The sequence below is a fragment of the Plasmodium knowlesi genome (assembly GCF_000006355.2).
Source record: "Plasmodium knowlesi strain H genome assembly, chromosome: 11".
NCBI lineage: Eukaryota > Apicomplexa > Aconoidasida > Haemosporida > Plasmodiidae > Plasmodium > Plasmodium knowlesi.
In genome coordinates this window covers 1,603,154-1,626,809 of record NC_011912.2, presented here as the reverse complement: position 1 = coordinate 1,626,809, position 23,656 = coordinate 1,603,154, and the positions used below count along the sequence as shown (strand labels likewise).

At 41.7% G+C, this 23,656-nt stretch overlaps 9 protein-coding genes across 9 annotated transcripts; 4 read left to right on the top strand and 5 right to left on the bottom strand.

Moving 5' to 3' along the window:
• Positions 1 to 180: 180 nt before the first annotated feature.
• On the bottom strand, positions 181 to 1,259 carry PKNH_1135500 (60S ribosomal protein L19, putative; the record flags this gene model as incomplete). Its single annotated transcript, XM_002261491.1, has 3 exons — positions 181 to 620; positions 808 to 913; positions 1,257 to 1,259. 3 exons carry the CDS (start codon positions 1,257 to 1,259, stop codon positions 181 to 183), a joined length of 549 nt encoding a protein of 182 aa, XP_002261527.1.
• Positions 1,260 to 3,050: 1,791 nt separating this feature from the next.
• Positions 3,051 to 4,796, bottom strand: PKNH_1135400 (conserved Plasmodium protein, unknown function; the record flags this gene model as incomplete). Its single annotated transcript, XM_002261490.1, has 1 exon — positions 3,051 to 4,796. One exon carries the CDS (start codon positions 4,794 to 4,796, stop codon positions 3,051 to 3,053), a length of 1,746 nt encoding a protein of 581 aa, XP_002261526.1.
• Positions 4,797 to 6,452: 1,656 nt separating this feature from the next.
• PKNH_1135300 (F-box protein FBXO6, putative) lies at positions 6,453 to 8,068 on the top strand (the record flags this gene model as incomplete). The annotated part of the gene is made up of 2 exons (XM_002261489.1): positions 6,453 to 7,894; positions 8,011 to 8,068. 2 exons carry the CDS (start codon positions 6,453 to 6,455, stop codon positions 8,066 to 8,068), a joined length of 1,500 nt encoding a protein of 499 aa, XP_002261525.1.
• Positions 8,069 to 8,855: 787 nt separating this feature from the next.
• On the bottom strand, positions 8,856 to 10,046 carry PKNH_1135200 (endonuclease III-like protein; the record flags this gene model as incomplete). The annotated part of the gene is made up of 1 exon (XM_002261488.1): positions 8,856 to 10,046. The coding sequence occupies one exon, from the start codon at positions 10,044 to 10,046 to the stop codon at positions 8,856 to 8,858; it is 1,191 nt and encodes a 396-aa protein (XP_002261524.1).
• A 950-nt stretch (positions 10,047 to 10,996) lies between these two features.
• Positions 10,997 to 14,551, top strand: PKNH_1135100 (conserved Plasmodium protein, unknown function; the record flags this gene model as incomplete). The annotated part of the gene is made up of 3 exons (XM_039114146.1): positions 10,997 to 11,066; positions 11,211 to 12,181; positions 12,278 to 14,551. 3 exons carry the CDS (start codon positions 10,997 to 10,999, stop codon positions 14,549 to 14,551), a joined length of 3,315 nt encoding a protein of 1,104 aa, XP_038969766.1.
• An 872-nt stretch (positions 14,552 to 15,423) lies between these two features.
• On the top strand, positions 15,424 to 15,969 carry PKNH_1135000 (conserved Plasmodium protein, unknown function; the record flags this gene model as incomplete). Its single annotated transcript, XM_002261486.1, has 1 exon — positions 15,424 to 15,969. The coding sequence occupies one exon, from the start codon at positions 15,424 to 15,426 to the stop codon at positions 15,967 to 15,969; it is 546 nt and encodes a 181-aa protein (XP_002261522.1).
• Positions 15,970 to 16,294: 325 nt separating this feature from the next.
• Positions 16,295 to 17,500, bottom strand: PKNH_1134900 (enoyl-acyl carrier reductase, putative; the record flags this gene model as incomplete). Its single annotated transcript, XM_002261485.1, has 1 exon — positions 16,295 to 17,500. One exon carries the CDS (start codon positions 17,498 to 17,500, stop codon positions 16,295 to 16,297), a length of 1,206 nt encoding a protein of 401 aa, XP_002261521.1.
• A 1,107-nt stretch (positions 17,501 to 18,607) lies between these two features.
• On the top strand, positions 18,608 to 20,710 carry PKNH_1134800 (conserved protein, unknown function; the record flags this gene model as incomplete). The annotated part of the gene is made up of 8 exons (XM_002261484.1): positions 18,608 to 18,739; positions 18,912 to 19,123; positions 19,282 to 19,339; positions 19,461 to 19,630; positions 19,738 to 19,879; positions 20,026 to 20,108; positions 20,233 to 20,404; positions 20,543 to 20,710. The coding sequence occupies 8 exons, from the start codon at positions 18,608 to 18,610 to the stop codon at positions 20,708 to 20,710; spliced, it is 1,137 nt and encodes a 378-aa protein (XP_002261520.1).
• Positions 20,711 to 21,084: 374 nt separating this feature from the next.
• PKNH_1134700 (GPI-anchored wall transfer protein 1, putative) lies at positions 21,085 to 23,103 on the bottom strand (the record flags this gene model as incomplete). Its single annotated transcript, XM_002261483.1, has 1 exon — positions 21,085 to 23,103. The coding sequence occupies one exon, from the start codon at positions 23,101 to 23,103 to the stop codon at positions 21,085 to 21,087; it is 2,019 nt and encodes a 672-aa protein (XP_002261519.1).
• Between the last annotated feature and the right edge of the window lie 553 nt (positions 23,104 to 23,656).

Below are 23,656 nucleotides of genomic sequence, written 5' to 3'. Positions count from 1 at the left end.
TCTCCTGGACTACGCGACCATTGCGCTCTTGAAGTAACTATAGCTCATTTCATCCATATTGTTCTTTCTTCCTTTTAACTAAAAAGAGACTTTCATAACGTGTCGTTTTCAAACGGGTGATCAATCAACCTGTACCTTTTGGATATGCGCATTGCAAGAAGGATGCGGAACACACAACGTTTACGATAAAGCCTCCTTGTCCTTCTTTAACTTTCTCTTGTTTCGTAACATCTGTGCCTTTAATCTCTTGGCCTCGAGCTGATCGGCTATGGATTTCTTCTTCAAGGTCTCGGTTTTTTCTCTCTGAATGGCCTCAATTAACGTTCTCTTATTTTTAAATTGGTTACCTTTGCACTTCAGATAAAAGGAGTGGTACAAATGTCTATCTATTTTCTTTGCATCTCTCAATCTTTTTAGCAATCTCCTCAACACACGTTGTCGTTTAATCCACAAGGTTTTCTGATTTGTTCTGGCATTCTTGGTACCTCTCCTTTTACCTATGCCCATATGTCTTCCCTTTCTTTTTGCCAATTTGTACAGTCTTACTCTTGCTCTGCTGTGGACCTTCTGTGGTTTTTTTAAAATGAGGCCCTCCTTGTACAGCTTCCTTATGCTGAATCCTGCAGAGGGGGGGAAACGAACAAAAGGAACGGTGCAAAGGATGAATATTCGCACGGTCATTTTATGTAAGGTAAAAAAAAAAGAGAGAGAGAGAGAAAGAGCTTGTCGAGCTCTTGCCCCATCTGGTTGAAAAAATATGACCCGTTCAGGTAAAATGTATTTATTTATATATATATTTATTCCTACTCGAATTGGCTAGCGAAATTTCGCTAATTTCATTTGGGTCCATCCATATTTTATTCTTTCCACACTTCAACACGGACGCTGCTAATCTCTTCTGCAATTTGAGCGACTAAGGCGGGGGGAGGGGAGTAAAAAAAAAAAAAAAAGAGGAAATATGATATCACCGAAATGGATACATTCTCAATAAACGTGTTGCGACTATTTCGTCCTTCTCGCAATATAGTTTGGCCGCGAAGCAGGGGATGCTCCACATTGACGAACGGGTGGAACAGCATAAAAAGCAACACGTCTATGCTTTACACGCCCTTGCGAGTAAGTTGCTATTGGGAAGGCAGCGTGAGCTCGTGTTGCAAAGGCGAGCATCTAAGATTCCCCGCGAATAAGTGAATATGCAAGAAGGCGAATAGGAAATGATACAATGAAGTTGACTCAGTTGCTCTCTGTTGCCTTACCATTTTTGCGACAGGGAAATTTTCACAAAGGCTTTTCTATATATATTCCTTTATATTTACTCCAAAAAAAAGGAGATCATATGGAACACTATACTACTAATGTACAGTTTAGCGGAAATATAATTCCCTCAGCTCACTTTTTTCAAATTTGAATTTTTTTTTTTTTTTTTTTTTTTTGTGGTCATGTAAAAAATTAAAATATTATGAACAAACGTTCAAGCCAAAAAGAAGAAAAAAAAAAAAAAGGAAAATGACGTAAAAATAAAATAAAAAAAAAAAAAGGGGGGGAAAAAAAAAAAACAAAAAGGAGAAAAAGAAAACTAACCACCTGTGGGAGGGGATTATAATACGTGCTTTTTTCACATGTAACGTAAAACATAGCGCCTCCTCTTGCGCATACGAAGCACTATAAGCATTAATTAAAAGGTACGGCAATCATACGATAAATTTATACATCATGACATTGCGATGTATGTACATATGCATATAGAACAAATGGAAGCAAACGGGGGGTGGGCTGGGTGCAATTTATGTTCCGCTAAGGCAACAAAGTATAAAAAAGCAGAAAGCACCTCGTGAAATGGCTTTTCCCCAATGGAATATACAATAGTTAACAGCGCACAATGGGGCTAACTGCGAAAACGATCTCCTGTTTTCCCAGTTAACCGACCTTAAATTTTCAGTTTCCTTTTTATATTGCTAATTATTGCATTTGTGGCAAAAGTACGTGTTTATATGTGGGGTTCTCGCCCCCTTTTTTGGTGCATACGGAGGGGAAATCAAAATGAAGCGAAAGAAATGCTGCGCTACCTGAAAAATGTACGTTCCCAAAACATGTTATGCTGACATATGGGGGTGCTCAATTGTACTATGGTATTCATGATGTAAGCCCCACTTATCCCCATGCACCGCGCCTCTTACGTTTTCCTCCTCCTTTATCGGTGAAAGCGGGCAAAATAAATATTCATATAGAGGAGCAACTCCTAGCGCAGGAGTAGTAGTAGTAGTGGTGCCAAGATTGGGAGCATCCAAGTAAATAGATAACATAGCACAACGGATGATCTCAGAGTTGGTAAAATCAGCCCCCTTCGCATTCACAGCATAATTTAAAATTTTCATTCAACATGCGAAAATGACATTTGATTCCCCTTTTTTGGAGGGTACAATTTATTTTCTGCTTCGAACGAGTACCTCCTGCATTTGGCCTACCGTTGCACTTGCTGCTGTATCACCCCCTCACCTCACTCACCCGGAAATGGAAAAAAAAAAAAAAAAAAAAAAAAAAACTTATATGCAGCTAAACACCCTTCGGCGTATTATACGTATATACATATATGTACCTATATGGATCATTCCAATTTTGTTTCCGAACAGATTCCTAAAATTATCAATAGTACTATCACCATTCCCCACGTTAATGCAAATAAGGGTTTTTTTCCAGTTATGTACCCATTCATCTTGGGGGGTGCTTATTTATATGCGCGCGGTGGGGAAGGGAAAATTTCCACTGCATGAGTGTCGTGTGAAATTTAATTTTATCCTTTTCTTTTTCCTCACTTCCTATAACAAGTGAAGACACGCTAAGCGAACAGCGCAAATAATGTAACAACAACGACGAGGTGAACACATACTGATGACTCCGCAGTCAGCGGTATCAACAAGCCCACATCGCCCACTTTATCGGTGAAGGGGTGTGTTCGTGTAATCTTTGCGCACGGGTTTCTCCATTTGAGTGTTTAATTAAATAAGAAGTAGCACTGCACCCCGAACACACACATGGTTCTGTCGCTCCCGTTAAGTGAAAAGATTTTTTAAAATTTGATCGAGAAACAAATCTGTGTTGTGCGCATATGTATAGTTGATGTCATTAAAGTGAAAAAACACGTAAACCTCCACCATGGTGAGTAGGAAAAATAAATAATCACGCATGTAAATATATCCATACAGTTCCAAATGCACACTGTGAATAAGAAGAGAAAAATCGTAATTTTTCTTTTTGCAATTTTTAAAAACAATGGGATTTAATTGACTGGGTAAAAAAGCGGACCTCTCGTCTTTGTGGACCATATTGGCACTTGCTCCCAAATTCTGCCTTAGCATTTTCTCAATAAATTTTTTATATTTACATATCCTATCTTTGAAGAGATAATTGAAATTTTTATTCGATAGGGTTAAGTCATATTTGATGGAAATTCGAACAGAGTTTATCGTCCTTTCGAACAAGCACTTGATGCATTTTTGTTCTTTCCTCAGAGTTACTAATTTTTTTTTTTTTTTTATATATTTTATATGTTCTTCTTCTGTTTTTCGTTTTTCTATTTGGTCCATAATTTCTATGTATGGTGTTTCGACATAGTTGCCTATGCCCTTGAAAAGGACGATCGCTTTTATCGTCCCAAGGAATTCCTCTATGCAACTTTTTATTTTCGCCCAGAAAACTAGTTCCCCTTTTGTTAAATTCGAAATGAGGATCTGCAGTAGGCAAACGTTCCCACCCTCACCAGAGGGGTTAGGTTTGTTAGACGCATCAGAAAGATCTCTCTGTTCACCATACCCCCCCCCTCGGCATCGCTCGCACGCGTACTTTGCAAATTTCCGTTCCTTCGCCTCACGTTTACTCTTATCATCGTCCAGGGACAAAATTGAGTGGCGCTTTTGGAAGTTCAGAGAGTTCAGCTTTTTACTTAAATTCGGGATGAGGCACATGTTCCCGTTTGTCTTCTCCACGTCATCAGAATCATGTGGCTCTTCCATCACCTTCTCATTTTCCGCTCCCCCTTCATCTGACCCATCCTCAAAATCGTACTCATGTACGTGGTTAGACTTTTCATAAAAGAAGTTGTAGTCAGAATCATCAGACACCTCCGAGACGTCGAAGTATACGTCACTTAACAAGGCCTCTGAATTGTGAAAATAAATTTTTTTTTTTTTATTTTTGAAATTACTGTAAAATTCGAAAAATGATTCATTTGGTTTCTCCTCCCTGCATATGTCCACATGACTCAAGGTGTGATGAATGTAATTCTTTATGTAAAAAAAAAAATTTTTTTTCAGCAGAGTGTTCTTATATTTTTCTATTAAATTCCCTGTGGAACATTCAGCCCTTGATTTTTCATTTCCCTCTTTTTGCCTTTCTGGGGCCTCCCCCGTTGGCTCACAGATGTCTGTTCGCTGAACGAGCGTTGCCACCTGCCCGTTCCTGTCATTTTGATCATCCTGTGGAAGGAATACTTGCTCTCCCTGGCTGAGGCAATACAACTGCAATTCTGCATCGCCATCCAATGTGGCACATTCCGAAGTGTGTGTTTTATTTTTTATATATATTTTTTTCTCTTCGTTACATTTCACGCTTAGGAGGAAATTAAAAAAGAAAAAGTTTTTTTCCAGGAGCAGTCCGCCCAAGTTGTTGAAGTTGTTCCGCCTACAACGTATGTAGCTATTTTTTTTGCATTCAAAGGGTGCGGAGTGAAATGCCCATTTGTTTTTTTTCCTTTTGGCGCACGTGGGGCTGTCTGCAAGATTTGCACTGCTCCTCTTCATCATTAGCACGAGGGAGGTTAAGCTCCGTGGAGACAACTCAACGTGTGCAAGCGCATATATATATGTATATATAATACACACATATATGTGTGTGTGTGTGTTTGCGTACAGGTTAACTGCGCTTGCGCGCCCGGGCGTTACCTCTACAAGGCGTTCGGCTCCGCTCGGATGGCTTCTATTGGAGCGAAGTTCTCCTCAGGGAGAAAAATTGTGCGTTTGGCAATTATGGGGCATTTTCATTTTTGCCAATTTGATTCCTTCCTGTTGGTAGAATACCTTCCTCCATTGTTCATGTGTGCGTTTCTGTGCATTTGCACGCAGTGCACATTTTGTATGCCGCGTACATTTCGCTTCTTCCGCTTTTGAATGTCCACCTACTTGCCCTCTGGGCGATGTCTCTGTGAAGCATACTGGAGTAGAAATATACCTTGTGTCGTTTTTTTTTTTTTTTTTTTTTTTTTTTTTTTTTTTTCCTACATCTTGCACATGTCATGGAGAATAGCCCCCTCACCGCGCGGGAAGTTGCCGCGCAGATCTGCATACAAAAGAGGGCCCCTTCTCTACATTCTTCTGATGACGCGCCATGTAGCACAGCGGTATGCTTTGTCCCCGTAGAATTGGCACGTGTCCACATGGTGCACGTCGTGGCTGTGGATGAGTGGGTATCCGCTTAGGTATTCCTGCATGGGAATATTACGGATATGAGGGCGATCCTGTGCGCACGCCCCCGCTGATGCATGCACCCGCATACACATACACACCGGCATACGTACGCACAGGATCACAGGTGCGACGCCGTCCTGAAATTTTCCGAACGCAACAAACATGTGCGAGAAACGGTTTGCAGTTTTGGAGGAAAAACCAACAACAGAAAAAAAAAAAAAAAAAAAAAAAAAAACTAAACAAAACAAAACAAAACAAAACAAAGTAAATAGAAGCAAACAAACAAATGTAAAAAAAAAAAAAAAAATAAAATAAAAATAAAAAAGTAAAAATAAAGAGAAGCAAACAAAAAGGGGAACGAAGAAACTCACTACGAATAACATAACACTACATCGGTCTGCTTTCTGCAAATTTTGTCTGGCGTCACCCCACGGTGTCCTTTCTTCCTCACCCCTATTTTGTGCATCCGCAATTTGCAGACGAGGGAATCCCTTACCAGATTGAAGTTTTTACTTCGACCACCAGTATCTTTGGTGCACCGCTAAAGTGAACGCGTAGAATGAGCAGTTGAACTACACAGATGAACTGAACAGGTGAACTATCCCCCTTGATTTCTTAATTTCCTCTGATTCCTATAACCCATTTTTTAAAACGGGGTGAGTCACCACCCTCGCAAGAGACGCTAGTGATTATGAGAATTCCCACCCGAATGCACACCTGGGCGAATTTGGCACCATAACTGTGGTGATACACAGTTGTCTGCTTCGCGTGCAGGCGACTTCGCTTCTGTACACCCAATTTTTTTGTTTTACATTTGCGTGTCCATTTGGCAGGTGGATCTTTCGTCCATCTCCGCCCACCGATAGGCTGACTCCCTCAAGTAGACGCGGCAAGGAGGACGCACACTTAGAAATGCGCAGTGATGTGCAGAGAGCATATATAGTCCAAAGGCTGAGGCATCACTAGGAGAACAAGTGGGGATAGCTGCCCAAAATGGACACCAGTGACGATGTGGTTTTTCCGACTAAAGGAAGAAAAAGAAATTTGCAATGTGATGAGGTGTTTAATAAACAGGCACGGGTAGAGGGAGTCCCCGACAGGGTCAACACGAGCACGGTGCGTATAGAGATTCGCAGTTCCATTGGAAAAGAGGTTGACTGCCCCATCAGAGCTGAATTTATTAATCCTCCTACAATTGGGAGTGGGAGAAGTGCGCCGCCCGCGGAGCGGTTAGTAACCCCCGAACAGAAGTTACGCACAGAAGGCCGACTCCAAAATAGCGATACCGTCTGTAACATCTTGTCTTTTATGCCCTTCTCCCAAAGATGGAGCTGCAAATTATTAAGTAGGTCCTTCTACCAAGCCTTTCACACGAAATATGCATGGAATCACGTAGATGTACGGTTTCTAGATGTAGACATTTTTAAGTTCAATTTTTTGAAAACGTTCAACAGGCACTTTGTGAATACCTTCTCCTTATTTTTATCGATAAATGAGAACACAAGCGCAGAGCCGACCATCAATTTAGCTATGAATAATTTCCCACGCTTGACTGATCTTCGCCTGTACTGTCGGAAAAAAAACAACAATTATATTTTTGAGGGGGTTCACCCGATGGTTTCGAGTCTACTGAGCGGGAAGGCGACTGTGGCGCAGGGGGAAGTACATAGAGAAGGGAAGAATCCGAAGGAGGGCGACACCTCGAACGACAAACACGAGCATGGGGATGGTAGTGCCTCTGGAATGATTTATCCGCGGGAGCGTCCTGGTAACCACTGTAGCCAGTCTCCTGTAGACCTCCCCGATTGGGATTTGGAGCTGAACGACCTTTTTTTGTATAGTCGATATTATGGACATAGGGAAGGAGAGCGTCAAAATGGGAGGGATAACGAAGAGGACGATGGTGACGAGGTCGCGCAGGAGGTGGAGGATCCCGCGGATAACCTTCACGCAATTGCAGCGCGAACGCATATATGGAAAGCGAAAAAGATCCAATTGTCTAACCAATTTGAGCACCTAGAACGGTTGGTGTTGGACGTGAAAATTAGAGGAGATGAACTTCTCCCTTTTGTTGGAAAAATGACTAACCTAAAGGACATAATCCTAAGCAAGCTCCTATACACAGACAAGCTAAACCGGGCTCAGTGCATAACCATATTTACATGCTTTATTGAGCAGATAAAAAAAAATAACATTCGTGTATTGCAACTTGGGTTGTTCTTCACGCGCGAGTACAAACCGACTGACTATATAGACAATGAACTATTTCGAAAAATTGTAAAGGGAAGGACGGAACATACCTCTCATGTAGATAAGGAGGAGGGGGACGAGCTTATATATATCCTTCACAAGAACCACTTGCATTCGCTCTACTGTCTCTGGAGCAACGACCTCTTCATATCGTTCGATATGTACGAGCGGATTCATACCTTCAGGTGAGTTCCCCGGGCAACGATGTCGCAGCGTCCCGGCATAGTGGGGGCATACTCCCTACAGATTATCCGCTTCGTCACCGCTTCATCACAGCCCCCGAACTTTCCCCCCCTTTTAGCAACCTGAAAATATGGATCCTGCCCGGCTGGCGCGCTCTATCACTGGTGAAGCAGTGAGCCCAAGGTGCCACACCACACCACACAACACAACACAACACAACGCAACGCAACGCATAAATGGTGATTCTCATTTTGTGTGCCTGTCCACATTTTTTTTTTCGCATTTGTCTTTGCCTTTCTTTCCTTTATATCAGCCAACTCTTTGTCCCACTGCACATTTATATACAATCGCATTTATTAGTAACCGTGCTACACTTATACGTATATATACATATATGTATATATATATATATATTTTTTTTTTGTGTGTCCCATTTGATCCATTCTGATTAATTCACTCTTATGAATTAACACAACACGGGCGTAAGTTGACTTATGCAAAGGTGCGACTCTGCCATCGTACTTTTGCCACCTGTGTTTTTTTTTTTTTTTTCTTCAATTTTTAAGATTAAGTTTTGGTGAACACCGCTGAACGTTTCCCCTACACATTTAGGAACGACACAGACGAGAAGAAAAAAAAATACAAAAATAATAGGTGTGTGTGTGGGGGATCATCTGCGTGATGCAATAAACGGACTTGTGCCAACAGGGAGGGGAGGATGCCCCTGATGAGGCATGAGCTAATCGGTTAAAAATTCGGGTGAACTTTTCGGAACATTTTGTAAAAAAAGAGAAAAAAAGAATGAATTAAAAAATGAATTAAAAAATGAATTAATGAATGAATTAAAAAATGAATTAAAAAATGAATTAATGAATGAATGAATTAATTAATGAAGTGCTGTGTCAGACAGGACGAAGTACAACTTAAAATTGATGGCGCCGTGGTGCAACGTTGGGCTCTGTTTCATTTTCCCCCGGGGGCCTCCTTCCCCCCTCGGGTGTCCTGGTAATACTTACAACAGTTCGTCACTGCACACATGGTGCAATGAGGACTTTTCGCTTTGCACACCACCTGCCCAAATCCAACCAGAGTTTTATTTAATTCAGACCACAGAGCCCTGGGTACATAGCTCTCCAATTTGGATTGTGTAATTGACTCGTTTTTTGTACATACCCAATTCAAGCGGTTAGAAATTCTATGGACATGTATGTCCACAGCTATCCCTTCATGTGTATCGAGGGCAGTCTGTAAAATAAGGTGAGCGACCTTTTGCCCTATTCCTGGGAGTTCTAGTAACCCCTCCAGTGTGTGTGGAATATCGTAATCATATTTGTCTCTCAATATTTGGCTAATCTGAATAATCTGCTTTGCTTTAATCTTATAGAAACCTACGGTTTGTATTAATTTTTTTAATTCCTCTTCAGATGTCTTTAGCATGTTGTGTACCGTGAGCCCGTGCTTTTTTAATCTCTCCATAGCCATCGCGGTGCTCTCGTCCCTCGTCCTTGTGGAGAGCATACACGAGACCAAGGTTTGGAATCGGTAGACCTTTGCACTTTCCGTTTTGTCGCTCAACATGTGGCAACCGTACTTGTCCACCGGAGCCACGATGTGCTTGCGCATTTTGCTAATCTTCTCGTACGTCTGGAGGAAGTGTTCCAGCTTCTGCTCCGTCTGGGGGGAAGTGTGGTCCTTAGCGGGGCCATTAGCGGGGTTATCAGCACTTTTGTCATCACCACCGTTGTGACCACCACTTGGCCCGCTCAACTTCCCCCCACCCTCCCCAACAGCTGATCCCTCCATCACCTTAACAAGTTTCTTCCTAAGCTCACTGTTAACCTCCCTTAATTCATGCTTTTCTATGGGCACACGCTTGGTGCCGCGCCTACCATCCTGGCTGATCTGCTTACCCCGTCGTTCTTTTCGACCATTTCGAATGCGTCCTTCTACAGGGAGGAGCTTTCCTTCAGCGTCGGGATATTCTTCCTTCACAAAATGTGGACTTGTCTCCCCCTTAGTCGCCTCCCGCTTTGATTTCAAGCGATACTCTACTCCCCCCACTTGCCTTATCGCACTTCCATTGACCTCATCTTCATACGTTATCGATATCTTCTTCGCTCTCTCTTTGGAGAAGTATTTAGACGTTCGATCCATATTTAGGAAGTACAGGTTTACCACGAGGGCCTTCTTTGTATTCTCGAGAAACTTCATTAATCAGTGCTTGGAGGTTTTTTTCTGAAGCAGTGCGTGCTCTTCTGTGTAATTTTTTCTTCCTTCTCAACCTGGCCAGGTTGCCATATCCTGTTGTGCCTCCTATTCCTCGCAAGTGCCCCTTTTCATAGAATCTCTTCGCAACTCCTCAGCCACCTCCAGCATATTGCCTACTTCCCACCGCCTGTCACTATTTCAGCCTTGGCGGATTTTCACTCATTTTCATGTTCACTAATTTGCAGTGATCCAGGAAAAAAAATGCAGGCGGGGCGTTACCTCCCCACCCTCAATAAGGGCGCCTGTACGAATTATCCCCGATCGTTCTGAGGTGTATATCTCCCTGGCGCACATTTTCGTTTCGCACCTTTTGCATAAAGGTGAAGAAAAAAAGGACAAAACTCCTCAGGAGGATGGAAAAAAAAAGGTTAGTACCACTTTTTTGTTCTCTCAAAAAATAAATTTCTTTTTTTATATTTAAAAATGCAACACATAGGAGGATTTTTTTTTTTTTTTTTTTTTTTTTTTTTTTTGATCAGCTTGGGGAGAAGCGCTCATTTTTTTTTTTTTTTTTTTTTTTTTTTTTTTTTTTTGAAGTATCTCTTCCCTGATAGTGGTTCCCCTTTCCCACTTTATCTTCGCTTGCACATTCGTCGAGAAAGTAGGATGATATGATGCAGACTTTCTGGACCGTGATTTTGATGCGCCGGCGTTGTCTCCAATGTGTGTGAAGCGTCGTCGAACGTGGTTTTCCACCCAACCGTTGGTGTGTCCTCTGGATGCCTTTTTTTGCTCTACTTTTTTTCTCTGTTCTTTTCTCTGTTCTTTTCTCTGTTTTTTACGTGTTTCTCCCAGCGACTCCCCCTCCATAATCGCTAACAGGATGAATCAGGAAAATGAATAAAGGGAATTTGTTGAAGGACGAGACGGAGAAAGCCATCGTCCACTTCATCGTGTATCTTATAGGTGTGTGTTTTGGCGGAAGCCCTTCCCCCCTCCCCTAATAAGCACTGCGTGTAGAGGTGCATAACGGCTAATCACCCCCTAAATCTTGTCATTCTGTACAACATCGCATCACCACTCTCTCTCCCCCCCTCCTCCTCCATGTAGGCGTCCTGCTCGTATTATGTGTGTACTACAACTACATAATCCTGAAGTACTATTTTTACTCCCTCTTTTGGGCGTTTATTGTTTCCATCCCCTTGCACCATGTGAAGGTAAAGCTGTCCGAGGTGCTACGGAAGAGATTTCTGCGCAGAAAAAGGAAGACAAAAGGGGGAAGTGTAAAGAGAAGGGAGAGTGACGATGTAAGCGATACAGAAGTGGATCAAGGGGTGAAGATACCCCCCGGGGAGGAGGAACAGTTATTGCAGGAACGGAACCCTCTGCAATCGATGGAGGCACGCAGTCAATTCGATCCGTGCACAAAAAAAGGCACCGTGAGTAAATACGCAAAGTGCAAGGAGCCGGAAAATTTTGATAAGACAAAAAAGAGGTCTGATTTTATCACCCAGGGGAACGCATCCAATAAGTACAAAAAGAAGTTACAAAAACTTTTAAAGAACGTGAAAAAGGAATTAGACATTTATGTGTACCTGTTCCATCTGCTAATTAAGCCTATATACAAAAGAGGAGAAAAAGGAGAAAAGAAGGAAAACTTCACTAACCATTTGGAGAATTATGAACAGAGGAATGCTAGCGAAATATATTTCTTCATTCTACACAGATTGATTCTGTTCTACATTTTACGAGAATTTTTTTTTAAATACAAGGAGTTTTTATTTACCATTGGGGCCTTTATTTATTTTATTTTTTTCTTTTATAAAATTCTTAAGGCTATATGGATTGCCTATTTTTATTCTCAGAGTAGAAAATATTACACCAAATGGTGTCGCCATCTTTCTTTCGATTACGTCTACTTCTACAAGCACCACATGAATGACCTCTTGACTGTCCTCATCATTATCTTCTCCATAATTATCTTCTCCGCCATTTCCATTTTATTCATTGTTAATATATATGGAGAATCTCTTTACATTATCAACTCGATAAATGGATACCTCTCCGCCAACTTCCGTAATGTGAGTCGACCGATTGGGGAGAGCCTTTCAACTCGCCCAGTATTCGCAAAGCATATTATAGTTGCACACTTGTTATCCGCCTTACCCTTCCTGCAGGCCGCCATTTTTAAGAATTTTCGAAAATTCTACCACAAGCCGGGAAAAGGAGACATAGAAGATTTGTATGAGCTCGTCAATCTGAATAAGGTGCCTTTCCTCAGTAACAAAACTTTGGCGTCCATTTCTGGGCATTTGAAAAGAGCATTCGATATATATAATCATATGTATGAAAACACTTTTTTAAAGAATGGGATGCGACATATAAGCGCATGTTGTTTGCCCCTACTTTTGGGAAGACTTGCCCTCCTGGTGGCAGGACCAGATTTGTCTAGCATTAAGAGGCATATTTTTCATTTATCGGCAGAAAAAAAGGACAGGAAATTTTATTTGCCAAAAAATGGGGAAGAGTGCTCTGTGGAGGCTTGCCTAAATGAGCTTGACGATTCTCGTACTTCCTCCTTCAGTTTTAAGAAGTTGCTGCGCTCGCTGTCACAATACATTTTTTTATTTTCCAGCCGGACGCGGGATAGTGCGAGTGAAGAGGGATCTACATCGGTTTACTACTCTGGTGATGGGAGAGGCCATGGTGCCGCCAGACGCGACGTTTTTAAGACCATATTTGGGATATCCTCGGGGGGGAATTCCGAAGCCAATGAGCGCTGCAGCGCCGAACGGGGGGAATACTGCGGGGGGGATACCCCCAAAACGAGTGGATGGAGTAACCCACAAGGTGAACATAACAACGGAAAGCTGGACGGATGGAGTAACCCACAAGGTGAACATAACAACGGAAAGCTGGACGGATGGAGTAACCCACAAGGTGAACAGAATAAGGAGCAACCAGAGGGATGGAGTACGCCCCTCCAGCACGCAACCGAGCTATACGACCCCCAGAAGGAAAAAAACTTCAAGTTCAAGGAATTCATTGGCTACCTAAACAACCTGTTCTCCTCCATAAAAAAAATCGAAGACGTCGGAAAACTCACAAAGCATTTAATATTTAACAACAGTTACGGGCTCATAAAAATAATGCTTTTTTTCCTCCTCATTTTTTTTAATTTTTTTATGTACACATTTGATGCAATTATTCAAGGGATCATTTTCTTCACAGCTTTGTATTATTTAATTTCTTCGAAGAAATCTGCGCTGAGTTATGTGAACGATATTTTACTGGTGGTGGATCCGTCTAGCATATTTTTCTATAACATCACAATGAATTTGAAGGCCATTATTACATGCACCTTAAAGAGGGTGTACTTTTACACGCTATACATTTGGTTAGTCTTTTCCTTTTTTGAGTTTCCAATAATTTATGTGCCAACATTAGGTTGCATTATCCTATCCCTCATTCCGATAATATCTCCCGAAATCGTAATCCTCGTGATTGTTGTCCATCTTTGGATTATCCAGAAGAGGAAAATCATGTCCTCACTACTTTTTGCAATTAATTTTTTTGTTTATCTTTATTTCACCACGAGCATATACGCAGAGATTCCCCACACGCATGCGTGGTTGGTTTCTTTGTCGCTCTTCCTGTCCATCAGCACCTTTGGATCCAAGGGCCTCATTTTGGGTCCCCTCATCGGATCCATTCCCCTCATTCTACACCAGATTGCTATGAACAAGAACAGATCCACGAAGGGAAAGAAGCGCAAGCGAAAAAGCAGGGCGGAAAAAAGTGCAGCGTGCACACACAGCGAACACAGATCGAGCAATTCGCAAAATAGGAAAGATGTCCAGGATGAGTACGGAGAGATCGATCCACCAGATGGGGAAATATCAACCCCAAGCGTGTCCCAAAAGTACACACCCAGAATAAAGTGTCTCCACGTCAAGAGGAATACTAAAGAAGATCCAACCGTAGATACAAATGTTCCTCACACATTGAGCCAGGAAGTTTCTCCAAATGGAATCTCTCAAATGGAACGAAGGAAAACACTTTTATGGAAAAACAAACTTAGCAATCTCTACAAGATAATCGAAATAAATAAAAATTACATCGACTCGTATGAAAGGCATATGCGCAGAAGCAGCTGCAGGCAGTGCATGCAAAATTTCATTCAAAATGAGTCCCTAAATGAGGAGCATCCTGGATCCTACCTAGATCTCCTACAAACAGAGGAGAACAAATTAGCCCTTTATATTTACAAGCGAGATAGAGGTAATAAATGGGATAGAAAAAACAACCACAATCATTTTTCCAAAAGGGAAAGGAAGGGTCGCTTTAAGCATCACGTTCCTTGCAGAAGAGTTAGAAGACTAGGCAGTCTGTGCGATAATATCCAGAACAATATAAGTCATTTGTTCAAGTATATAACAAGTGACTCTTAATTTTTTTGTTGTGTCTCATGTGGGTTAATGTGACGTTCTATGGTTTGAGCATTCCCAGGGGAAGGGCACGTTGCACTGATCATCTACATGATGTGGGCCCAGTTAATTGGGTCCTCCCATTCGGTAAAGCTCCCCCTAGGAGGGGACACATCCTTATTTTATGTGTTATATATGCGCACCCATGGGGGGCGTAACAAAAGGCTGAGTTCCTTTGGGGATCCCAAGAAAGTGGGACTTTGAAACGTCCAACTTATTTGCGCTGATTGGGGTGACCACGTGGCTACTGCTTCCTTTTTACCACGCAGTTGTAACTGCCCCACAGCTTTGTCCCAATTTGTTTTTTTTTTTTTTTTTTTTTTTTTTTTTTTTTTTTGCGTACCCCACCTTCATCCGGCAAGTTGCTCAAACAGGGCTGCCAACATCGCTGTGCTTAAAAAAAAAAAAAAAAAAACAGCTTCCACTTTTTCGAGCAACACAATATATGATGAAAGCACGTCAGTCCGTTTAAATAATCTACCTAAATACATATCCTCTTATGTTGAATAAAATTTTTCTCAAAAAGTTGGAACTTTTTCCTTTTCTTTACTTGGATAAAAATGAAGAGCTAGCCATTGGGAGCTGTATTTTTTTTTTTTTTTCCAGTGAACTATCGCATTTTGGCTGTTCCGAAGGGTCGGTAGGGAAGTTGGAAAAGAGCAAGCAGGAAATATCAGACGGGAAATATCGAAATGGAAATAGCAGATAGGAGATATGAGAACAGCCAAAGAGTGACAAGCAAAACAGCAAAGCAACGATTAACGAGGCGTTACAAAAACGCTCGTTGGTGAGGCTGTGCCTGTTTTTTTTTTTTTTTTTTTTTTTTTTTTTATTAAATGAACGGCATGGAGAAAAAGAAGAAGAACGACAAGAACAAGCGCGAGGAAAACACCCCGACAATTTTTAAGGTCCCCCGTTACATCCCCCAGGACGACGAAGATGGAGGCGAATTCTACGCCAAGGGCAAGGATGATGTACTGACAAAAAAGGATGGCTTGGTCAGAGGTGACCATGCCCTGGGGGCAGAAGAAAAATCCAGTCACCACGTGGACGTGAGTGCCGAGTCGGACGTTGACCTCCACTCCGAACTCGACTTAGAAGAAACAGAGAAGGTATGGTTCACCAATTTGTTGCGGAAAAAGGGGGAGGAACACACTGGAAGGGGACAAAAACAGGGAAGATCTGGGCCATACTCCGGAGTAGAGTCCCAGTCAGAGGAGGAAGAAGAGGAAGACCGCACGGAGGATGACGAGGAAGACGAAATTGTTATAAATGCCGATGCTATCTTTAAAAATATTTATCCCTTTTTTAAAACGGAAGAAGACCCAAATTATTTGAAATACAAAAAGGAGCTGCAAAAAATTGTAAAAAATAAGTCTTGAAGCCATGGGGCGTCACTCCCCCCTTTTCCCCACACATATAAACAGATACCTTCGGGTTCTCTCTTCCACCCTGCGTAGCTGTGCCTTCAGGGGTAGGGGATATAACACCTATAGGAATTTATCCCGAGGAGTAGGTGTTCCTCTGCGCACAGTGAATATGTAATCATTTTGTTTTTTCCCCTGTTAATTAAAGTTTGTTTTTGAAAATTTTTTTTTTTTTGTGCAAAGTTATTATTTTTCTTTTTCCTTAAAAAAGTAGTTTGTCTAGTGGAAAAGGCGACAAATCGTGTGCGCCTCAAACGAGCTCAACTTGCCGAACTTGCCGCTAGGCCCCCTTGTCCTGAAACAAATCATCGGGGCCGAACATGATGTTGAGCCCGTTGTCCACGTAAATAGTCTGGCCAGTGACCGCTCTACTCTCTTTGGATAGCAAAAAGGCAGCCACGGCCCCGACGTCTGTGGAATATAACTTCTGCTGAAGGGGCGCATACTTTTCTGAGTATTCAATGGCATAATCTATAAATGCCAAGTTTTTTTTTTCCGTTTCGTTTTCTCCCGATTGGGGATTGGCCTTCTTGATGGCAGTTGCAGCTCTTGATTTAAGAGGCCCTGCGCTGATGGTATTAATTCTAATTTTGTGCTTTCGTCCCAGGTGGTAGGCTAAAGTTCTCGTGTCGGATTCTAATGCAGCCTTCGCACTTGACATACCTCCCCCATACCCAGGCACCACCTTCTGACTAGCATAGTATGTTAAGGAAATTACACTCGATTGTGGGTGCATGATTGGGCAGAAATACTTGCATAGGGCTATGAGGGAATAGGAGCTTTTGCTCAGTGCATCCAGATAACCATTTCGACTTGTATCAAGTAGACTCTTCTCCACTTCCCTTCCATTTGCCAATGAATGAACTAACATGTTTATTTTCCCATACTTTTTATAAATCAAGTTTGCAACTTCTTCGATGGAATAACTTTCTAAATTGGCATATCTTTTGTTCTTTCTCGTTTCCTCATCTATGTCGTTAAACGAATCGAAAGCGGCATCGAAGGGAAGGATATCTAGAAGGTCCATTTTTCTACCTTCTCCAATTTCCATGTCGTTATCAAATTTTCCATTATGAAGATTCTTCATGAAAATGTTATACACTGGTGGCCATACCCCTAGAATTACTTTTACGTTTTTCTTGCTCAGTTCTTTTGCGATTCCCCACCCATATCCATTGGTGTCTCCTACTCCTGCGATGAAGCAGATGTCTCCAAGGGTTTCACCCTTCTTATTTGTCTCTTCTCCTTGCCCATTTTGCTCACTTAACATTTTTTCTGAATGCGATAAGTGTTGCGAGATTTTCCTGTTCTGAGCTACCCCTTTTATTACTTTGCTAACCATGAACTGCATTTCCCTCGAGTTGCCTCTTTTTTCTATTGCCCACTTGGGTTGTACCCCCCCCTTCGTGCCATTCCTCAGTATGCCACTGACTGCGGCTGTCCACAGCAGGAGGGCCGCAAGATGGACCAATCTTCCCGTGTGCATTCTTCCTCGGCTGCCTCCCGAATATATCTTTTCCATTGCGAGTCCTGCACAGTAATGTTTGAAATGTACAGAAGGTTCTTTTCCCCACCTGAAAAACACACGCCTCTTAGACGCTACAACAAATCAGTTGCAACTCTGTAGAAGGTGCATTCGCAGTTGTGATGTCTCGATTTCCTCCTGTGCTCAACTTGGCCCTTTCGCATAACGATGATGCGCCAACTGATGGAAATATATTCGGGAGTGGATAAAGGCAAACTCCTGGGGTGAGTATGCTTAAAAAAAAAAAAAAAAAAAATAGCAAAATGAAGTTCCAATTCAGGGTTGTTCTACACAGTGCATAAAGCGTTCAGTCATTGGCAACTTTTTCCTTCGTATGCTACTTTATTTTTATAATATATATTTATTATTATTTATTTTTTTATTATTTATTTTGTTAACTTATTTATTTTATTAATTTATTTTATTTTATTATTTTATTTTTTTTTCCCCACGGAGGTTCCTCTTGGTTGCCTGAGGCCGTGTCGTATGCTCGCGCAAAAGTGAGGTCCACTGCAGCCGCGTCGTTCAGGAGCTCCCGCCTGGTGCGACAACTTGCGTGCACATTTGCAGGAACATTTGAAGTAACTTTTGAGTAAACCATTTTCGGAACGTTTATTGCAGACCAAGCTACACATTAATCTGCACACCAATTTTCCCACTTCTCTTTTCACTGCTCTTCCCCTTCATGGACACAACTTCCTGAAGTTCTCCCTCCCGTGCCTTACAACTCCAGCGTACACATGTGCGCGTGAATAATTTCCACAGGGGAGGGTGATCACAGAAAGGGACTTTCAAATAACTGTCGCAGTGAGGAAATACTTACTGAGTTGATCTCCCAGGATTTTTTTTTTTTTTTTTTTTTTTTTTTCCCTTTTCCGTTGTCCTGTTCTGTCCCACTTTTTCCGCAAATGATTATGCCAGTTCGAATTTAAAAGGAGGGAAAAAAAAAAAAAAAAAAAAAAAAAAAAAAAAGTTATCCCCCCTTTTGTTGTGTCTTTTTCCCCTTCATCTTAAATATAGAAAGAAGGGAATCCCACGCAAAAAAAAAAAAAAAATTTATGTGACAGAATGTCAACTGCTAACCACTTCCAGAACTACGTAATGCATGCCCTTGGGGAGGGTCCAACTGAGGAAAGCACTCCCACCGTGGGGATTAATTCAAACCCAATTCCTGCGCGTGGCATGAAAGTAGACTCTCAGGTGAGTTTTCATCCTCTTGAAATAACCTTACCTGGGTAACACCTTAGGGGAGGTGGAAAAGGAGTGAATACATTGGTATGGCTAACAGGGGTATATCCGCCAGACGTACGAAATGTTATGACATTTTCCCCTCCATCACTCACATGCGCTTTTTCACCCCCCCCGTGCATAGTTTAAAACACTGATTGAGCACCTGCACGTCCTCAAGTTCAAGCTGGAAAAGGAGAAAAAAATGCACAAGCGCAAAAAGAAAGGTCTACCAAAGGAGGAGGGGGTATACCAGGAAGATAAATCAAAACCAAAAGACTCACAGAACAGGATCAAAATCGAAAACGAAAATCCACAGAAGAGGGAGGAACCAACTAATAGGATACTAATGAAGAGGTTATCTGAAAATTGTGAATGTCATAAAAGGGGAGATAATCAAATGTGTGCACAAAAAAAAAAAAAAAAAAAAAAAAAAAAAAAAGCTACAAGAAGTATCAGGGAGAATAGTTCTCCTTTTATCGTGTGCGTTTCTTTTTCTTTTCACCCCCTTATAGGGACGATGATCTTGGTACCGATGACCCAGAAGGGGAAAGTTCCTGTCCTATTCCGCAGGTAAGGAATTAATACATATGAGGGAGGTGTCCACATATAAATAACCGCTTGTAGAAGCTTCGTTTCCCTTTCTAATTGACACATAGTCGCTGCACGTGGAATTCATCCAACCCCGTTACAGCTAATCGAGACGATTGAAATTTACAAACACAGAAATGCAGAAGAGCAACGCGAAAAGGTTCAACTGATTGAGAAATACGAACGTGTCCTGAGGAAAATCAGAAAAAACCACATCCACCAAATTGGACAAATTAAAAATAACGTCCTCCTCGATGTTGATTTTTTAATTCAGTACGGATGAGAGTAATACGACTAGCCATTTTGAACTAGCCATTTGAGAAAAAAAAAAAAAAAAAATCATTGCACACACAACTGGGATGTTTTTTTCCCTTTTCCAGAAAGTACAGGAATGTATCTCTTGAACTACTGCAAATTGGTCGAAAGAAGGAGAAGGAGAAAAAGGAGGAAAATAGAAAGATGACCGAAATGTGCATAGCTGCTTGCAGGAAGTTTGAAGAAAATGTGAAAGAAAATGCAAAGGTATGGGACTGCCTTATATACTTGTTTGCCCTGAATAGTTGTACCTACTTCATCTTTGTGGGTATTTCGAGTGTCTTCGTGCATTTAAGATGGTAGCCTCCTTAGAGTTTGTCATCCTGTTGGAAAATTGTCTCTCCCCCCTACAGACGGCTATGCAGGAGCAACAGACCGAAATGGCTAAAACCATCGGTGATGCCAAGAGGGAGAACGTAGCCTTGAAGAAAAAAATGTACTCCTTTAAGCGCAGTGCAGAATACCCTGTTGGAATATTTTCTTCCCACCTTCTTATCCCCATCTTCCACAAAAAAAAAATCGCGTGGTCAATGTGCCAAATTATTGATCTCCCCCTTTAGGTCAGAGTTGAAGAACAAAATGGAACATGGAAAACGTGAGTCAGAGAAAATCGAAGTGAAGGAGCTCCAGAATCAAATAAGGGAACAGTGTGCCGTGAATGATGAGCTAAGAAAATCCATTTTGCAAGAAAAGAAAGAACACGAGATGAATATTATGGACCTCTATTCGAAGGTAACTCCGTTGTGTTCCCCAAATTGGAGCTTATTCAACAGAAGGGGAAGGAAAAATCTGAGGGATGACGATCCCTCCACGTGTTACATACGATAAACTCATAATATTTTTTATTTTATTTTCCGCTTCTTTGTGTAGGTTGATTTGCAAATAAAAACTTACGAGGAAAACATCGTGAAGGTATTCCACGACATCCTTCTGAAGAATAAAATAGACATGGGGATGGAGGAGTTGTCGCGCTGCATTCAAGTGGCGATGGACACGCACCATGGACAGGACACCTCCCTGCGGAGTGATATGCGCTGATCGGAGGCCGCCAGAAAATTGCACATCACGGCGTGCATCGGAGTAAGGGTGCACATGAAAACAGATACAGACGTATACATATATGCACATGTGTATATTTGGTATGCCCATGTAGCGGTTCCCCTTTTTTTATTTTTCCATGTGGAACGCTACGGGGACTCGCGGGACACCTGCGCTAAGAAGAACTGAGCAGTTTGCAAAAATAGGAAAAAGTTGTTATGCGTGTCGTCCCAGTTCGGTCAGCACCCTCACAATATACACACAAAAAAAAAAAAAATCATGAAAAAGAAATTTGTCCCAGTGGGTGGGGCCGACACGAAAATGGGTCACATGGTATGAATTCCTTCTCTTCCTTCAATGGACTCCTCAATAAACTAGTAATGTTTCTCCTTCTTCATTTCCCTTTCCGCGGGGCCAGGCAACATGGACGCGAAGCACAGCATACCATATGAGTATGCCGCCAAGATGATGCATGCGAAAAATAGAGGAAACAGAAGGGACTGAAACAGAAGGTTGAAAGTACCCATGGTTATGTTGCAAAAGAGGAAAACTCCAAGGGTGTGTCTATTCATTTTTTGTAAAACTGGGATGGCGGTGGTCTTCTCGCGTAGGAGTATTGCCTCTACCAGGTAACTCAGGGCAACGGCGAAGAGACTCACAGAGGAAATAACGCATATGTAGTTCGCGTTGCACAAAATCCGCACACTGTAGTTTCCGTAATAATTCAAAAGGAGGTGTATCAGGTAGAACATGAGGGACATGGTAAACAATTTCAGGGTGAAGCAAACTGGGGAGAGCTGAATATATCCCTCTGACTGCTCTCCCTTCCCCTGTTGTATCTCATCCTGCATCACATATCCATTCCAAAGGGAAAAAGAAAAGAGGTACAGATTGATGGACCCAATGACGTTCATAAGGCCCTCTCTGTTCAAGGAAAAAAAGTGGGTCCGTTCTGTATGGTCTTCCAGGAAGTAACTCGTAATGTTTAGGTGCCAAATAAAAAATTCATACACACAGATAAGAACGCAGCTAAGGAGAAAGATATGCCTAATCCTTTTTATTAAGGTGAGTAGGGCGTTACAAACTAGGAGTGTAAAAAAGAGAGTGAGAAAAAAGTTCCAGTGCATCCCATACTCAGTTAAGCTGTAATTATAATTGAATAATTTCACTGCAATGTATCTAGCTATTCCGAGGAAAAATAAGAAGAAATACTTCCACTCGATTATGCCTCCCCTGCGGTTCGTGGAGTGAAGAATCTTCTTTCTGTTTAGAGAATATGCACTGGATGTGATGCACCCTCCGACCCCTAAATCCATCAAAGTGTTACCAAAAAAAAACGACTTGGAAAATTGTCTTGGGAAAAAATAAAAGTCTACAGCGAATATACATACGTAGGTAATGCATAGGTTAGCTAGTCTCATGTGGACCAAACATTTGTTCCGTCTTGCTTCTTGCGTTTCCACTTCTCCTTGTGGGTTACCAATGCTGCTTCTGCGATGATCCGTGTACTCATCGGTATTTTGATCGTTCTTGTTACCATTTTGGTTGCCATTTTGGTTACCAATTTGGTTGCCAATTTGGTTGCCATTTTGGTTACCGATTTGGTTATCATTTTGATGACCCCCCCCCTTCCCCCTCCTTCTACGAGAGAGGGTCCGAAAAAGCGCGTAAAAAAACGCATAAATCAGTAACACTCCAAATATGCTCACATAAATATATAAAAAAAAAAGGTAACTAATTATTGGGAAGAACACCAAACATAGGGTTAGAAATACGTGATACTTCTTCAACGCTGGAAATTCAAGGAGTAGACTTTTCTCCACATAAGTGCAAAGAGAAAATACCGTCAGTAGAATATATATGTGATATGTACTGAGCATTACTGGCTTGCTATGGTCCGATGCTCTTTTCATTAAATTGTAATCCTCTGAGTTGAGCTTATACAAACAAGAGTCAAACCTTAGGAGGTCCAAATAGGTAGATATTTTACCCCTATTTAACTTAACATGGATCCCACTTTCTTTTTGCACGTTCTGATAGGACAAGTATATGACATCATTTGTGACCCGGACGGTTTGGAGGGAGAGCCCCCTGTTAGATTCCTTCCCAAAGGAGCTTACCACCAAATCGTAATTCTCTTCCTGTCCTTGTCTAACATCCATCTTATATTTTAACATAAATTCATAGTATATTTTGGCTAGCTCGAACATGTACACTTCATCATGTGGGGGATAGTAATTCTGCAGATTCTCCCCTCCACTCGCTCCATACATAAATGTTTCATCCTTTGCTCTTTTGCTTCTTAATCGGAATGCGAAGCTGGGTGCATCGAGCATGTGCCTTACATTAAAGGGGCACATAAGGAGGTATACCAGGAGGTTCACGTGTGCCATGTTTGCGTGTTTAACCAAGTGGCTCTCCTCAGAGGGGCAGAAGGAAAACACACTCGGTCTAGAGGTGCCTCCTTCTCATGGTCCAGGTAACCCAGGGGGCAAAAATGGCAACAGGGCAATTTGCGCCCTTGAAGAGGGAACCACCCACAAATGGCTTCCTTTACAAATTGTTTTTTTACGAATTGGTTTTTTACGAATTGTTTTTTTACAAATTGATTTTTTACAAATTGATTTTTTACAAATTGGTTTTTTACAAATTGTTTCTTTACAAATTGTTTTTTTACAAATTGTTTTTTTACAAACGAGTTATCTACAAATTGGGGATTAACAAATTGATGGGCAAGACGCATAACTGGGTAGTTGCCTAACTGATTAACCGCCTACCCGGTTAGCCACTCCACGTGCGTGACGGACGCACTTTGGGGAGACACCAAAAAAAAAAAAAAAAAAAAAAAAGAAAGGGCTGTTTGCTCAAGCTCAAATGAGGCATGCTACTCGACCAAAGATACAGAGCAGCAAGTAAAACAGGAGAGCCACAAAAATGGCAAAACGG